Source organism: Saccopteryx leptura, chromosome 2 (assembly GCF_036850995.1).
Source record: "Saccopteryx leptura isolate mSacLep1 chromosome 2, mSacLep1_pri_phased_curated, whole genome shotgun sequence".
In the NCBI taxonomy this organism is placed as follows: Eukaryota; Metazoa; Chordata; class Mammalia; order Chiroptera; family Emballonuridae; genus Saccopteryx; species Saccopteryx leptura.
In genome coordinates, this window is record NC_089504.1 from 142,737,850 (window position 1) to 142,756,127 (window position 18,278).

Consider the following 18,278-nt stretch of genomic DNA (forward strand, 5'->3'; position numbering starts at 1 on the left):
TTTTCAAAAAGTCTGATGGCTTCTGTGAGAGTGGCCACAAAGCTGTGTTTGGACGGTGCAGTACTCACTGCCAACCTAGTGGTTCCATGTGCTGTAATCCTGTTAAGTACCTGTACAATAGTGTAACAGCTGGTGCAGGCTGCAGGCAGTGTGTTGGTGTGCTATGTTGGGACTTGGGATCCAAACACACAATGAGCCAGGTCAGCTTAGAACAGACCTAAGCACCCCTCAGACAGCTGGCCCAGTAACTATACACTAGCCAATCTTGGGAGGGAGACTCATGGAAAAACATTAATTTTCTTCCCTAGCAGACGGTAAGGTAACCAAAGCCAGGTTGATTGTGCTGCCTTGGGATTTTTACCTAATGATCTTCTGGAAGGCAGGTGCATTGGCAGGGTTTTGAAGCTTCTGAATACCCAACTAGTATTACAGAGTAAACCTTCGCTGCCTTGGGGGTTTTATAGGAGTGGGGTGCATTAGTGTTAGATCATTACAAAGCATTTTGCTGACTACTGCAGAATTAATGACACTTTTATGACTGTGTGTAATGACTGTCGAAGAATAAGAGTTTATATCTGTTCAAATTGTAATTTTTAATCAAACTAGCCAGCTGTTAGATGCATCCAATACATGAGGGATTCTTCTTGGTAATATTTGGTGTTTCTCCTACATCCATCTTCTTATTAGATCATTACTTGGAACCTCAATTGTTCAGCATATGCTCAAAATAAATTTTGTCATGACAAAAGCAAAGCAAGTTGTTTTTTCCAGCATTAAAGTATTTGAAATTTCTACTCTTTGTTGAATGCCTGCTTTTTAAAAAGTAGTATTGTTCTTTTAAAAAAAAATTAGCCTCAAGAAACTTCCTGTATCATTAAATGCAAGGGCATCTGATGTGAGTTCATTCAACTCTTCTCCCTTCCCACACTTCTAAATTGTCCCTGTCTTTACTTATCATTGTCTCTTGTCTGAAAAAAATTTCCAATCCTTATCGATACCCTTTCCTTTTTCTCTCATCCTCATCTCTCTTAGCTCCCCCTACATTTGTGTTCCATCTCGCTTCCGCATCTTCAGTCTCGTCTTTCTTAGATTAATGCTACGTTTTCTTTTTTTTAATTTACTTTTCAGTTATAGTTAATGTGCACCATTATATTAGTTTCAGGTATACAGCATAGTAATTAGACACTTATATACCTTACAGAGCAGTCACCCTGGTAAATCTAGTACTCACCTAGAACCATAAAGAGTGATGCAGCCCCTATGTAAAAACCAGTAAAATAGAACGACCATATGACCCAGCAATTCCACTTTTGGGTGTTTATTAAAATAAATCCAAGACACTAATTTGAAAAGATATTGATTATATATACGCACCCTTATGTTCCTTGCAGCATTACTTACAATAGCTAAAGTGTAGAAGCAACCTACATGCCCATCAACAGATGGATGGTTAAAGACTATGCAGTATATATTATATATACAGTGGAAAATTAGATTCATTACTATTTTAAAATAAACAAACAACAAGCCTTCCCATGATCCTGCTGTCTTCTATAATATCACTTTGGCTCCCCTTTTTTCCATTATAAAGTTCTTGAAAGAATAGTCTTCATCTACTGTTAACACTTTATCTCTTGCCCCATTTCTTGTTTAACTCTATGCAGCTGCCTCTGCCTTACTCTAAGCAGCTCTCAGAAAGAAACAATGTGTCCCAGTCAATAAATCTCCCACTCCACACTTTACCCTTGCCTGAAATTCTCAGCCATACTGCAACCTACTGAGGAGCCCCTCATTTTTGAAGCTACAATTCTGTGGATTCTCGACTCCCTTGACTCATTTCTTCTCTGTCCCTTTCTCTTCTGATTTCTTTACCTGCAGATATGCAGAAGTTTAATTCCTGATCTCCCCTTTTTAAATATCTTTTTCTTTGAAGTTCCAACTCATTACCTCAGTTCTAAATACATATGGTGATCTTCACATTCATGTCATTATCTTTATCCTCTCTAATCAAAATCTCAACTCCATAAAGTATATCTTTATTCTGAGAAGTACTTCAGTGTCCTCATACCCAGCTCCAATCAGTTTAGCCAGTAGGTATTCCTCCTGACTTCTTTGTTTCTGTTAATGACATAGCCTTTAACCCAAACACCCAATCTTACAAATGTGCTTCCTCATTGTTGATTTCTCCTTAGCCCTTGCCATTGACTTGGCAAATAGCTTGTTCTGATCGCTGAAGCATTTCTCACTTATTCTGTATACCGTTCTTTCCATTTCCCCTTTCAAGACCACTCACTTATAAAAGATTTATTTTTTTATTATTAATACTGTCATCAGATTCCTATTGGTTTCTTCCAGTTGAAGAATTGAGTAATTGAAATAACGACCTACATTTTAGCACTCCCTTACACAGAATTCTTCAGTAGCTCCTTATTACCCACTACAGAAAGAACAATACAGACCACCAAGACTCCTCCCCAATAGTCAAGTTCATCTCTCCTGAGGGGGTTCCGCACTTCAGCCCACAGACTGAATTACTTGTCATGTCCTCAATATTCTCATGCTTCCTCAAGTATTCATCTTTTCTTCACTATTTCTTCACTGTTTTTCTTCAACTCCTTTATCACTGCCTGCTAAACCTATCTTACCTTATGGTTTTCTAAGAAATAGTCAAAAATCATCAACAGTGAAATCCATGTATCAAATATTTTAAAGTAAATAATATATAAAAATAGATTTCTTAACCAGCTAATATACCACAGTGATTTCTATACTATACCTCTACTAAGAATTCTGTCTTAATTACTTCTTTATTAAATTATTTAAGGTTAGCAGAATACTCATGGGTATCAATAAATACTTGTTGAATGAATAAATGAATCTAACTGATAATTTTTTATTAGAATCTCTTGGCTCATTGCCTTGGTATTTCTTAGGCCTGACAGAGTTATCAATTTTGTTTTGATTTATAGTATTCTCACTGACTTGTACATTATTTTATGTGCTACACCTATAGAAATAGTTAAATAGGTTTATCGTTAAAGCAAAAATAAAAAAGGAGAGTCAACACTAACATAACTTATTTTCATACTACTAATGAATATTAAAAGAGAGTCTTCTTTATCTGCCATTACATGACAGAAATTATAAAATATGTTCTCAGCCAAGAGAGAGCTGTGTGTCACAGGTACCCAGCAGACTTTCTGGCACTTCCAGGAACTTTTGTTGGTTATCATTATTATAATAAATTTCCAGCAACAAAATCTATCAGAAATCATTCATAATGTTCCAAATTTTAAACTATACACATACACATAAATATACACATACACGAAATATTCATCTCATTCTCTCTGTGTGTGCACGCACATGTGCAATAGAAATCTCTCTTGACCAGCATGGCATTTATCGGAGTCAGTTACAAAATTATTAGCTCCGCCCCTGTCCTCCAGGATCCTCTTTCCTTTTATGGATGCTTATGCCGGTTTGCCTAAACCATTGCCTTCTGATTTTCATTGTTCAGCAACTCCTCTTTGTTGGTTAAAAATTGGCAACATATTCTCAACTCTTTATTATTGTTGTTGCTGTTATTTTGCTTTCCTCAGCATTAATTTACATTAGATAAATTTCTGAGATTAATTCTGGTAGGATAATTTTTCCAAAATTTTACTGAATCTATGTAATCTCCTGCTTCGGACCTTTTGCACATACTATTGCATTTAACAGACATACTATCGTGAAATTTTTGCCCAACTTCTAATACTAGTTCCATACTCTTGAGTCTCTTCCCAAATCAGAAGCTTTTATTTTACCATGCCGTTGGACTCCCACCTCCCCCATCCCAGAAATTAAAAAGTTGATATTAACAAACTTAGCTGTTAAGATTTTGAAGAAGTTAGTAGTAGTTGTAACCTATCCAAATCATTCCCAAAGTGATAAGACTCTTGGGATCTGAGGTAGGAAAAGATCGTCTGATATGAGGAACAGTATTTCATGTAAGCCTATCAACGATGCCATGAGGCAGATGCTTAACTTTGTTTCCCAAATGGGAAACTGAGGCTTACAAAGTTGAGCCTGACTTTGTAGTTCAAATTGTAGAGCTGGGATTTAAACCCGTAACTTTTTTACTTTGCAGCTCGTATCATTCCATTACCCTTTCTGTGTAGAGAAAGTCCTCATACTCTGGAAATTCCTAGTCTCTAAACCACATTAAAAACCATTCCATCCTCTGTCTGGTTTCCTTCAGGCCCACTTTCCTTTATGTAAAAATAAATTATCACTTGATTTGGAACCAGCTTAACCCACTTATGCTATGTTTGTTTGCTACAGAGTTGCTGTCTTAACCCAATTAAGATGCAAAACCCCTCTGAGCATCAGTCATTCTGAAATGGGCAAGGTTTCTCTCCAAGGGATCATTAGCTCTGTACGATCAAACCATGCATATACTTAGTCTGCTTCTATAAAACTGTCCCTGGGTTGGATTTATTCTCCCTTCTTTCCAAAAACATATTGCTTATCTTTATGGTTAAACAAATGATTTGATGAAAGTCTGGATGGATTATAGGGAAAGTTGACAATTTTTATACTGCTATTTCTGAATATTCATTTAAATATGGTAGGTTATGTTGCTATATTTCTTTACAGAAAATTGCTGAAGAGGTCTCTAGAAGGCATCATGACCTGTTATTGAGTCATGCTAACTTATTTGTTTAAATACATAAACTCAGAAGTGTTATCTTTGAGTATTAGTCATGCTAAGCTATGCTGGGGAGACAGACAGTTTTCAGATCCTTAGTGGTTTAATAAAACTGCCTTTATCCTTCACACAGAGTTGGATGCACATCTGGAAACTCACTTGAATGACTTTCTCCAAGTAGTGACTCAGGGATCTAGGCTCTTTTCACCATGTGCCTCCACTACATTGCTGTCTTTTGTTTGCAGGTATGTGGTAGATACATATGGTCCTTCACACTGGATTTAATCACTAGACTGCTGAGTCTACTTCCACCTAACTAAAAAATAGGCTTACACATAGCTAGATTAAAAACACCAACAATTTTAAGAATTTCAACCTGAAACCATAATTTCTAAGGTATACTCTCCATTACCACTCCTTTGACACCATATGCTTTATGACCTTAATTACCATAACTGCCTTATCAGTACATGCTAAGAACTTGTTCATCACTACAGCCCTTAAGTAGGACATGTCTGGTAAACTGCAAAAGGAGATGACTTTGATTCAAGCTCAACCCTACCACAAACTATTCATGGGCTATAAAACTAAAGATACTGTCCTATATGAAGTGGGTCTTTTGCCTTCCTTACTGGATGAGGCAGAGTCTTAGAGTTCAGCTCATCTGGATTTAAATCTCAGTTTAGCTACTTATCTGCTGTGTGACTTTAATCAAATTACAAAGTATTCTGAACCTCAGTTTTTTATGTGAAAAATTACTATGCTTACCTTAAAATTTTTGTGAGACCTAAAGCATTTTTGATATAGTAGGTGCTTTGTAAATGTTAATTATTTCTGTAAATTAGTAACAAAGACCCAGTGATCTTTGTAATCATATAAGTAACCATATTAGAAATTATAGTGATGGGAGGCATTCAAGAGCATGTCAGGTTTAACACCTCACACCTTGATTTGGAGGCGGGAAAGAGATGTGCACATCAGAATTTTCCATGGGTTGTTTGAAAATGCATATCTCGAGGACTCATCCCGGATCTGCTGACTCAGAAACCATAGGATTAGAGTTTGTGCAGGTATAACCTTAAGAAGCCTCACAAATAAGTCAGATGCATACCCCTACATAAGTGCCATGTGTCAGAGGCTCACTCAGAGCATGGTAAATAGAAGGTGGTCAGCACACATTTTAAAATTCAGAGGGTTCATGTCTTTGCCCAATTCCTACCTCCAATAACCATAGCTTCCCTGCTCCTTCCTGACTGCCAGCCACTATGACATCAACCATCCTTTATTTTACAGGAATCCAGCCCCTTCCAGAGGAAAATTGATGTTTCAAAGCACATATCCAGCCATTTGCAAAAATGCAGACAAAACAATAATATAGCTGCCTAATTTTTTGGATAGCTTCACAATAATATAATAGAATTGAAACTCCTTAGTAAGTTGATATTGTAAGCTGTAATAATATTGGCTAATATTTGTTGAACACCTAATGAAACAGGCTCCAGATAAAAGCACATGTTCACAAAATCTCTTTGTGGTAGGTACCATGAATATCTTAATTTCATAGTGAGAAAATTGAGGCATCTAAAGAGTGTGTCACTTGTTCAGGTTCATACAGCAAGGTTTTTAGAGAGAGGTTCATGGACTTTTCTAGATGCCTTCAAAGTCTAGCGAGAACTCAAATGCTCATTCTGATAAGAATGGTGTCCTAAGCTGGAATTTGTATGTAATCAGCATTCTATGTCATCAGTTTCATTGATGCTGTATTAACATATTGATAAGTGATTCAGAGGTTTTTAACAGCTCTATTTGGGCCATTCTCATGATAAAACAGAAGAAGCAACAGGATGAGGGAGGGAGGGAAGGAAGGAAGGAAGGAAGGAGGGAGGGAGAAAGGGAGGGAGGAGAGCTTGAGCAGTTCAAATTGACAGTGCTTGGTCATTGGGTGTAGGGAGGAAAAAGAGCCAAAGCTGACAATCAGATCTCAGAGGCATGTACCTGGAGATAGTCAGGCCATTCTTTCATATAGAGTACATATAGAGCAGCAGTTCTAAGGGAAGAAGATTATGACTTAAGTTTTGATAAGTTGAATTTAATGTACTGTGGATTGTGCTAACAGCCATATATTAATGGACCAGTCAGTGAACATGTGGCTCTGAAGATTATAAGAGAAAAAAGTCTGGAGATTTAAATTTGGGAGTCATCAGCAAATCTATACCTTCACTTTCCTCAGGACCTCCTAATTTACTTGTCTTAAGCAACTGTGGATGATTATTCTTTAATAAAGAGATATGACTATCCTACAATCAATGTATATATTACCTACTATCATAAATATAAAGAAGAAAAAGTATTCTATGGTTATTAGTACATATAACAACAATATCCCTGTCACCAGTGGACTGGAGTAAGGTTATGAAATTGCTTAAATTTATTCAATCTATTTTAGTCAGTCAAGCTTCAGGATACAACTTGGAACCTGGGAGTTAATTTTAGACTACATTCTGGTCCTTGGGGAAATTCTTACATCTCAGTGTGCTACAAGCATCCCCAGAATGCTTCTTCTAGCCACCTAGGAATTTGTCGTAATGATGATTATCCCTGAATAACTGGCAGTGTAAATTGCTAGGTAAGCAGTGTATCCAGACTACTTGGATTTGAATTCCAGCTTCCCTATTTCCTACTAATGTTACCCATTTACAGCTATTGAGAGGAGATAGTAATAGTACCCAACTCAGAGGGTTGATATGTGGATTTAATGAAATTAATAATTTATAGTGCTAGAACAATAACCAGTATTTAAAAAATAATAAATAAATGTTATTTCTTACTTTATAAAATGTTTAGGAATTACCACTATGCTCTATTCATAGTAACGTTTAGTAAATACTGGTTAAATGAAAGTATTTACTGAGCTTTACTAGGCCACTTTTATAAAACTAAGAATGGTGATGGTTGTGTTCAGGGAAAACCCAACTACTACCAAAACAGTGTGACATTACCAAAACATGATACCTGTGAAAGTGTATGGCCAGTGGCCTGTAGGAGATTAAATCAAGAAAGTCAATATTCCCATTGTGTGGTTTGTCTTTTGATTCAAAAAAAGAAATGCACCCTCGTGTTTATGGCAGCATTGTTCACAATAGCAAAGACCTGGAAACAGCCTAAGTGTCCGTCAGTGGATGAGTGAATTAAAAAGCGGTACATATATACAATGGAATACTATGGGGCCATGAAAAAGAAGGAAATCTTACCTTTTGCAACAACATGGATGGACCTGGAAACTATTATGTTAAGTGAAATAAGCCAGGCAGAGAAAGAAAAATATCATATGACCTCACTCATTTGAGGAATCCAAGGAACAATGTGAACTGAGGAACAGAATTAAACCTGAAGGGAAGGGAGGAGGGAGCTGTTGGGAGGAGGCTATGTTGAGGGGAATATGGAGGAGGGGGGATGCAATCGGGGTGACACTAGAATCTATGTAAACACAATAAATTAAATAAAAAAGAGAAAATCAATATTATACTAGGCTAGATTCATAGTCTTTAAATTCCTCAAAGAAACATCATCAGACTACCTATTTCATAATTGCATAAATCTTGCCTCATTCTGTCATTGGTTTCTTGTATACATATTTTCACATTCCTTACACATTATGCATTAAAAGAAATAAATAGATCTTCAGAGTTCTTACTCTGACTGTGTTTTGTTACATTCTTTATACAAAGGAAGTGGGAGGGTGTGTGTCACACTTACAAAATGATTATTTCCTATGTCACTAGTTTTTAATACAAAAGACTGTAAAACAAACAGCCCTTTAGAAGTTGTTGAATGATCAACATAAGTGTACAAGAGCAAACAAAGTGGACAGAAGTACAAATATAAAGTTTTGATAAAGTAAATATCAAATAATGTAGCAGAGATTTATTACCACAGCAAAACTAGAATGGATAGATCACCTGAAACCCTAAAATGGAGGTCATTATTATCATTATTATACTACTCATATGATCATGATAACTATTTGGCCAATATATATCAGGTATATACTATGTGCCAGGTATACCTGACATGTGTTATCACAACACATTATTTTTTGTTTTAGAGATGAGAAAGAGAGAAGATGAAAAGAGCAAGCAATAGATGCAAAATGAAGATGGTCCTCTAGTGAATACAATGTGAAAAAGATGCTTGGTTGCACATGTATCTACAGAACTATAACCAAGGAAATGGGTAACACATGGACAATATCAGGAGAAGAATTTTTGTAAATTCATGATATTAGTTAATATTACACAATGTTATGAAAAACAAAAAACACTGGATTAGAGCCTAAAAGCAAAAGTTCTAGGTTTCTTGACTTTGAGACTTTCAACATCTAATGATTTCATCATTAATAACTAAAGAATAATATCTGACATGTTTACCTCTGAGACACTGTGAATTCAAATAAGATGATACATAATTTCAAACACATGATGTTCTTATACCATCATTCATATAACTGCCCAATATATGTTTCTAGAATAAAAAAGTGAATGTGTGACTGATATGTGGAACAGTGTATAACTTTAAATGTGCATATAGTATATACATATAAATCCACAGATAACTGATAAAATGCATGTGATTGATTATACCATATTCATTTGTGTACCTGTCACAGAAATATTTATTTCAAAGATTTTCAAATTTATGTTTATAGAAATAAACCAAATTAAATAGACCTTATGTTTATGGTTCTTCAGTCATTTGACTTAATGTTCTCAAAGCAGCCCTAATGGGAAAAAAATTGTTACCTAGCCATTGGGTAAATGCACACAAATATAAATTTATGTCACTTTGCCAGAATCAGGTCTGCTTTTGTTCCAGTCACATTCATTCATTCAATGTGCCTTTATTGTGAAAGACACCATGCTAGGAGTTTTATGCAATTGAAGGTCTATTGACCAACTCATCCCAATTTTCCCAGGACTTAGGTTTCTGTTCCCCTCACATGTCTTAGAGTTTAATAGAGGGTAGTAAAGCATGTATATATAAAAATGATACAAAGTAGAGGTGGAGTGTGTCTTGAGATGGGTATGGATAAAATGCACTGTGAATTCAGAAATAGAAGAGATCATTACTTCAACTTTGCGAGCCCAGGGAGCAGGGAGCATTTAAACTGGACCTCAAAGTGTCAATATGATTGATTTCTGGAGTTTCTGAAGAATAAGAAGGATGAGGTAAAGGTAAAATGGAGACCTATATACAGCAGTATGCTTTCCTGGAGCCTGGAAGAGGAAGTATGCACTCCAGTGACCAATTTGCTGAGGACTAGGGGTATTTTCTGGATATGAAATTTTGAGTGCTAATCTAGTTGGTTTATCCTAGTATGCACTCTAGCACAATGCCTAATGACTGGTTATCAAAGGTATTAGCTAATTGAAGGTATTTAGCTGTGACATATAAAAAACATTTCAACACTTTGATAAATAAAGTTTACATTTTAAACCACAACTTACTTTGCTCTTTTTAGGCTAAATCTATCTTTCTAGAATTATTTTCTCTCTCTAATTTCAGCACTTTCCAGTGTTATCTTCCATTTCCTTAGTCATTAGGATCAGGTGAAGGCATATTGATATAGTTCTAGCTTCCTGTGCAAGAGAGTTAGCTCAGCAAGTTAGCTATCAAATTCAACCACAGAATTTGTAATTGGAGAACTGAATTCAGATCTCTTTACTCAGTTTGACCTTGAGCAAGTCACTGTCTCTCTGAGGCTTGATTTTTTTACTTATGATTAAATATAAGATAGTAAACTTTAGAAAATGTTAACACAGATAAATGTCTATTCAACATGTCCCAGTACCCACTAACATGATGCAGTATTGAAACTAGGACAGAAATTTGTAAGCTAGGTGTCAAGGTAGGTGATAGACCCAGTTGGAAAGTCAGATGACTGAGACAAGGACACAGTGATGGGAGTAAAGCGGACTTAACTACTGAACTTCCACACCAGCAGAGGAGAAAGAACATCAGCATCATTGCAAAAGCAATAGAGAAGATAACCACCTACAATTTATGGCAGCTGTCACACACTCAGGAAATTGGTGACTCAGAAGAGTCCTTTTTGGATTGACCACCCCTCTCAGACTAGGGATAGCAGCTACGTATCATACTTCCTTGACCACCAGGAATGAGACATAGGCATAGCCTCTTTGTAAATTAGTTTTTAAAAATTTTTTTTATAAAGGTAGCAAAAATATAGAAAACACACAAAAGTTGATTATATGAACTATAATGTGATTGCCTAGTGAAATGCTACCCAGATCAGGAGTTAGAATTTTCTCAGCCACACTGAAATTTTCTGGTGCCCCTTTTAAACATAGCCATCCCTTCTCCCCTAAAGAGTAACAATCATCTTGACTTTTCTGGTAATCATTTTCTTCTTAAATATTATTTTATTACCCAAATGATGTGCATACCCAAAATACACAGTTTAACTCCTGTTTTTAAATGTTGCTAAAATCTCTTTTAATCTATAGATTTCCGCCCTATCATATACATCTCTAGTCCCTTTCCCTCCTCTCTCTCTGTCTCTCTCCCTCTCCCTCTCTGTCTCCTCCTTTGTCTCCCTCTCTCTCTTCCTCTCCTCTCCACTCCTTTCTCCCTTTTCCTCTCTTTTTTCTATCCCTTTCGCTCAGAAACTGGAACAGGTATCTATTTGATTAGCTGCCCACAGTCTGAATTTGGCTTATTTCATCTTCATGCTATAGTTAAATATGTTCCCCTGCCTTTGGTATTCTCTGTAACTTGCTCACTTTGGGAAAGGTTCTTTCAAAAGTGTGACATTTTCTCCTATCAGGTAGTACATAATGTCCAGTTATCTCATGTGTGTGTGTGATTTAGCAACCATTAATTCTCAGTACCTAGACCCATTAATCAATTTAGAGTTGCTGGCATGGGTATGTTCTATCATACCTGGCTGGAATTATTCAATAAAGGGAAACTCTCTCTCATTTACTCTTTAGTTACCCAGTGGCAACATTTATATTTTACAAAAGCAAGATAAATGCTGGATTCCTCTTTCTCGTTTGTCTCTTACTTAACCCTCTTAGATATCAGTCTAGACTTGGATAAATATGTGGCCCATTTTGAGTGCCATGCATTTTGGGGGAGTCAACAACCTAAAGGCAATCAAAATAAATAACTATGTCTTGAAATACATACCCAACATATATTTTCACAACCCAGTGACTATATTTGGAAGGATCATCATCTAATTTCTGCTTATTTTAACATATTTTATCCCAATTATTATTATTGCTAAAGATAATATCTAAGCCATTTGTATTTTTTGAAATATTGTTCAGATTAATTTATTTTTCATATCTACTTCAAACTTTTTATAGTCTAAGACAAGATTTTGCAGTTTAGTCATTAAAACAACCTAACCCTCATGTTCGACTGAAATTTAGCAAACTTTGGAATTATGGGTCACTCTTTTTCAAATCACACTTTGGTTTTGTGAGATAAGCCCATTCATAGCAGAAGATAGAATCTTTCCAGGATATACAGGCCAAGGGCAGCATTTGATAAATGATTAGAGAAGCTGTCCTTGCTTCCTGAAATAGAAACAAAAGAACAGTGGGACTAATAATGAAAGAAGAAAATAGCCAGAGAAATTCCTCAGAGAATAACTTGAAATTGCTGACTTCACTTTAATGTTTATTCTTTATTTTCTGATGACTAGGAAAATATGTTTAAAGCTATGATTGTTTAAGTTTTCTATGAAAGCTAACTACAAAATATTTTAAGAAGAAAGTTCCAATACACAATGATCACTTTCATAATTAAGTTTCCTACTTAGCTCTCAAAACCTGTCATATAAAGTTTTATCAGTGGAGGAAGCAAACACTTTCAGCACCAGATGAGTGAACCATCCTTGCCTTACTGCATTCTAATTCCTTGATTTTTTTTTAGGCACAGAATTTAAAACCATTAATTCTTTCACAGCACAGCAATACAGAATTCTTCAAATAAGTAGCCAATGCTTTTAGGGTGTGAACCCAGGCGTAAGAACACTTCATGGGAAGTAGTGTAGAAACTCAGAGAAAATTAAAAATTTAAAAAGTACCAAACATATTTATTTTACAACTGCACCTAAAGGGATTGCTTCTGTTTTTGGCCACTATTGGTTTTCATGAAGATTCCCACAAATATCTCCTTGAAAACATTTTTTTTTCCATAAAGGAGTCAAAATAATTAATATTTACTACAAGTAATTTCTAACTTGCAGGAAGTCCTGGTGAACTTTGTTCACATGCAGTGTTCCCAATTATGATGCCACTTTCATGTGGGTATCTGAGGTTGGCATTCATCCAGGCCGTTAGGTGAATTAGGCCCAGAAAATCAGATTATTACATCCCAAGGGAACCAACTGATAAGCAGCAGATGAGTGCTCCTCTCTGCTACTTGCTGGTGTTGAGGTGTTGCTAGTTGCAAAGCCAATTTGTTAACAATTAGTACTAATTAGAATCATTTCCTATTATCAATTCTAAACATTTGACAAAGCACTTTTAGGAAACTGGGCCCCCCCCCCAAAGTAGCTATCCATAGTGTTAAGCAATTAAAAATCTTCAAGATCCATTGTAATTCCTAACCAGAGTCATCAGTTTCCAAGTAATTATTTCTTGCTTTGGAACCCACCTGCTATCCTGTCCAGTTTAAGGATGTGCTGGAACAAGGACATACTTCTTAATTAGTAGAGGTTGTGGGTAAGTCAGTAGAGGAACAAAAGGAATTTTCTTTCATTATCTGCATTAGCTGTTTATTGTATATCTTTAAGGGACAAAAAAATGCCACCTTGCAATATAATGTATGTGTTTGTGAGAGTGTGAAATTAAATGGATTACTTCTATTATCTAAAATCTAAGCTTAATTTTTAAGTCTATATTCACCCTTGTACATTACTAACATTAAATATAGAATCATAAATGGAGTCAGTGTGCATTACGTTAGAATTTAAATATTGACAGTGTCAACTTTCTGAAACATTATATATGACTTTAATAAAATTAGCATAAGTACTATATGCAATTGAAATTTTTCTCAGAAAAGGCACTGTATTTATCTAATTTTTTAATATAGATCTGTATGCATTATGTTGCTTCAAATTCATATTCAATAGATATGCCCTTATAGTCTAATTAAAATATTTATTTTCTCTATAAGTATCATCTACTCATACCTGATTAAATGTGCTTTCTTTAGACTAAGAAAATATGCCTTATTTTCTCTCTAAAAAGTAATGGTTTTTACATATGAACTATTCAGTTATATGTTTTAGGATCAGAATTAAAACTCTGCATGACACATCCTCTTTTTTCATCTCCCTAAACTGTCACTGGCCCCTGTGTTTATTTTATAAATTTAAATGATTGCTTCTATTCATCCTCCCCTAGACTTAATAATGCTAAAAATATTTCTTCTAATTGTTGCAAAATAGGGCGATGTGAACTAAATATGTTTTTGTTTTTAAATTTCTTATTCCCATATTAAAAGCTTGTATCAATGGAGAAATTAAGTGTATGTTCTGTTTTGAAATGCCCTGTGCTCAACCCCTCTATCCTTAATAAACAGAGATGGTATTGACACAAGTGAATTTTGTTTAACCACACTACATTTGCTTCTTAATTAGTGAATATTCATCTGTCATCAGCGGCAGCTATGACACCCCTCCCTGCTAACATGTTCTGTCATAAATAATCAATGAGGCACTATTAATATTCATGAGCTGGAATCTGTGTAGTCATGTGCACTGATGCAGAGACAGGGGGAGTGTTGCCATGAACTGACTGGAAACTCTGTGTGTGTATCCGTGAGTGCGAGATACTTAGGGAAAGCGAAGAAGAGCATGCTGCTACGCAGCACCCTGGCTCGTGCTTCAGCTAACAGCGGTTTGTCTGTTTCTGGACTGAAGTGACTGATGAAAAACAGTAGTCAAGTCTGGAGGGTGATTCCCTTTCAGTTCACTTGCCTTTCAGTTCTGGGGAAATTAGAAGATTTGCGCTCTCTCTCTGCTTCTAGAATGGGCTGCAATTTGTGCACTTTTCAGAAAAGAGAGGAACACTACAAACTGCTGTATGAAGTTTCCCAGGTGAGTGCAGGGTCTGATACCAGCAACTAAACAGCTAGGCTTTGTGTTTTGTCTGAAAGACGGTAAATGAATTGTGGCTAGCTTTATTTTTTTTCTTTCAGGAGGTTTCAGAATTGAGGACAGACTTGCCGGTTGTGGGCTTTTTATTTGGGTTTTGGGTGGCAGTTTTCAGCTTCCTTGCCACTCCCCCTTCAGATGACTTCCTGTGGGATTCTTTTTAACATTTTTTTTTTGTATCTACTGCCAAGACGTCAGTCAAGTAAAAGGGGTAACACTGAGATTCATGTCTGTCATATTTTGAGACACCTCTTTGATTTTGGAATAGTGTTGGCATTTGAAAATAACATGTATTATTGTCTGAATAAATGTTGGGTTTAATAGGTCTGTGATCGCAGTTATTTTGAATAGAGAGGAAAAGTTTCTTGCCAGATTTTGTTAGCCAGAAGAATTTTTTGATTAATTAGGAATTTTTGCTTTGGTTTAAGAGGAAGACCCGGTATGTTTGTATTATATGGGGGTGGGGGGGGGTGGGCATATGATATGTCTTGGCTTTAAAAGGAGATAAAGAAATTTTTTCTTACTCTTTCTTGGATCCTTTTTAAAATACTTTTTTTTGCCTTTTTAGCACTAGAAATTAATTTCAGGAGCTTGCTAGAATATCTGTATGTGTCCTAGGAAAAAGTATATAAATTCAGACATCTCTTTAATGTCTATCTCAGGGCTTTTCAGAATAAGAATAAGAAAACTATAGCCTTATCCTTCATAGTTTTTATAGAATTGTATTGATTCTTCATTTTATTTAGGCAGGTTTTTTTCCTGGGGGTGTATACCCAAGTTCAATTTTCTTCTTTGTCAAAATAAAGTTTATTTCTTCATTCTTCCAGTTTGTCCAGATGTGACACACTATACTTTTGTGCTTAGACAATATTGTTGACAAAAGATAAAAGATGATGTTTGGGATGTTGGTGGTCTGTGGGCATAGCAGCAGTCCAGTGCCCACTGCCTACTGGTTCCCTCAGATTTCCCGCTAACGTGATTCATTTCACAGTGGGCTAATTACAAAGTGGATTTGCTACACATGAAACAGCCTCCTCAGTTGCAATGTTAATGCACATTTTCATGGTAATGTGATCAGAGGCTCATTAGCCAGTTTCCAAAATGATCCTCTGCATTAATTAAATATAAAAATGACTCCTTTATCACCACTGAGAGGAAAAAGAAGATTAACATTGTTAATTACACTAGGAGCAATACCTTTTGCTTCATTTTTTTACTACAAACTTGCAAGGATAGGCTAAAATAATATTCATTTCCTGGATAAGCTCTCATCTACTTTGACTCATGCAAACAGTCTCTAGGTGGAACACTTTCCTTTAGTTTGGTTTGTGGAGTTTGAGTTCTAGCATTGTTTTGCTTTGGGTGTAGAGGAGCAGGAGAGCAGATTAATCGATCTATTTTTTTTTTCCTTGAATTACTAACTTGATATAAAAGTATAATATGGAAGAAATGATAGGTGGGATTCTCTGATTTTGACTCGGTTAAACTGTTTATATTCTACTGAGGAATCAAGCAGGATTACTGCATCCAAAAAGGACCACTGTATTTGTTAAGAAGCGGAAGCCTTTGTTGTGGAATTTTTAAATGCTTAGCTGGGAGTTTTGGCTTTAAGTGCTTCCTAAATCCTGAGAAAATAGATAAGCCATGCTCTTTATTGCCTCCACCTGTACTCTTTCATATATTTATTTTCTCTACTCCTGAGTTGCAGTACTTATGATGTTTAATAAAGGGATTGAAAAATGAAGTATTAGCATCCATGTAACTGGCTTTTATTAGATAAGTTAAAACCTCAGCTTAAAGGTCTTGCATGTCTTTTCCAAGGGGAGCCCTCCTACAGTTTGTCCCTAGCTTTGCATTCTATTTTATTGAGTTAATGGAATAGATAAGCTATCAAAGAGAACCAGTGATAGGCTCATATAATACATTGGAGCCCCGTGTGGTGCTGCAAACTAGTTTCTATTTTTATTTGGAGAAGCAGCTCAGAGCACACATGAAAGCAAGCGTGTTCTTAACCAGGTGTTCACAAGGGCACATAGCTGCCCCCATTAGAGAGGGTACTATTTACAAAAGTGACTTGAGATTGGAAGCCTGAGTATTGCTAGCTTGCACATTAAAATGAATTAGCTCACACAAACATTAACACCTGATTGTCCAAATCATATGTGCTTACACTCTTGTAATTCTCAGCTCACCTGTCCTTTTGTTTCTTTTGTTATTATGTCTTAAAAGCTAAGGCAAATCAAAGTTTATCAGGAGATGTGATGATTTAAGATTATCGGTAAATACTAACTGTATAACCAAGAGTAAAATGTTTATTTCTCTGTAATGAAAGCATGATGTTGAACTTTTTCACATATTCTTTCTAAATTTAGTAATCTGATAATATGGGACGAGTAGAAAACAGTTTCATGTGTATACCTGAAGTACATGAAGCAAATGTGCTCACTTTGGAGTGTGGTGGGACAATCAGAATGATGTGCTTAGATGTGAAATGAGGTCACGTTCATAGTTTGTTGCTATTTTTTTGCTCCTAAAGAGAAGCTAAGACTTTCAATTGGCAGAAGAGAAGGAATGTTGCCTAAAGAAAGTTATTTTTAGCTGGAGTTAAGCCAATCAGGTTCCAATATAAACACAGATGCAAGAATCTAGGGTTTGGGTAGATGCAGCAGCTTCACACCAAGCATCTTTATGTATCTACTCACTTTTATCTGTGCCATGGACACCATTGTTACCTGCAGTGACTTATTTTATTCAAAAACCTTTTAAGAGCTTTATTTATTAACCTCTTAAGAATTGATAAATGTGTAATTTGAACAATGCCCTTCTGTTGACACAAACTGGTCTGTTTTCTGTTCAACTAAACAGTCCCCTGGACTAAGAGAGCTATAATAACTTGCTAGACATTTGTGACCTAATAACAGATTTAATTCTGTGAGATTGTAGGGTAATACCTAAATCTGTTGATTTCTTAGTTGTATTTTTCACATTATAAGTGAAATGTAATTTTGATTGAATAATGGAAATTATTATCAATGGGATGTTCATTGGTGTTGAATAATGTGGTCAAAATGTGGGCAAATATTTTAAAGTTCATACTGTTAACATAAAACTAATTATGATTTCATTAAAATTCCATATTGCAATATGCAAGATTCTTCTCTTGCTTGCCAAGTTAGAAAAAAGAAAAATAGCCTCTAATCTCAGGAAAACCAGGAGTAGACCAGTGCTGGTTCTCCAGGCAACGTCACTGGTGTGACTGCTGTCCTCTTCTAAGTGGAGGCTGTCGCACAGCACAGTTGACTGACCCATTTGACTGGTTTGGCGCAGCTCAAGGTCTCCCCACAACCCACTCCCAAGAATTAGTAACACAAAATGAAACAGAACCTGCCC

The 18,278-nt window shown here is 35.8% G+C and overlaps 1 protein-coding gene across 2 annotated transcripts in view; it reads left to right on the forward strand.

Annotated features, from left to right (window-relative positions):
• PDZRN4 (PDZ domain containing ring finger 4) overlaps positions 1 to 18,278 on the forward strand; it is a 357,707-nt gene that overhangs the window by 200,599 nt on the left and 138,830 nt on the right. Inside the window, exon 1 of one of the 2 annotated variants that reach the window (XM_066368968.1) lies at positions 14,577 to 14,831. The exons of the other annotated variant lie outside the window; for it this stretch is intronic. Coding sequence (XP_066225065.1) covers positions 14,661 to 14,831 — 171 coding nt within the window. The 5' untranslated portion in view covers positions 14,577 to 14,660. Of the gene's footprint in view, positions 1 to 14,576; positions 14,832 to 18,278 lie in introns of those variants that run through there. 2 annotated transcript variants of the gene reach the window in all.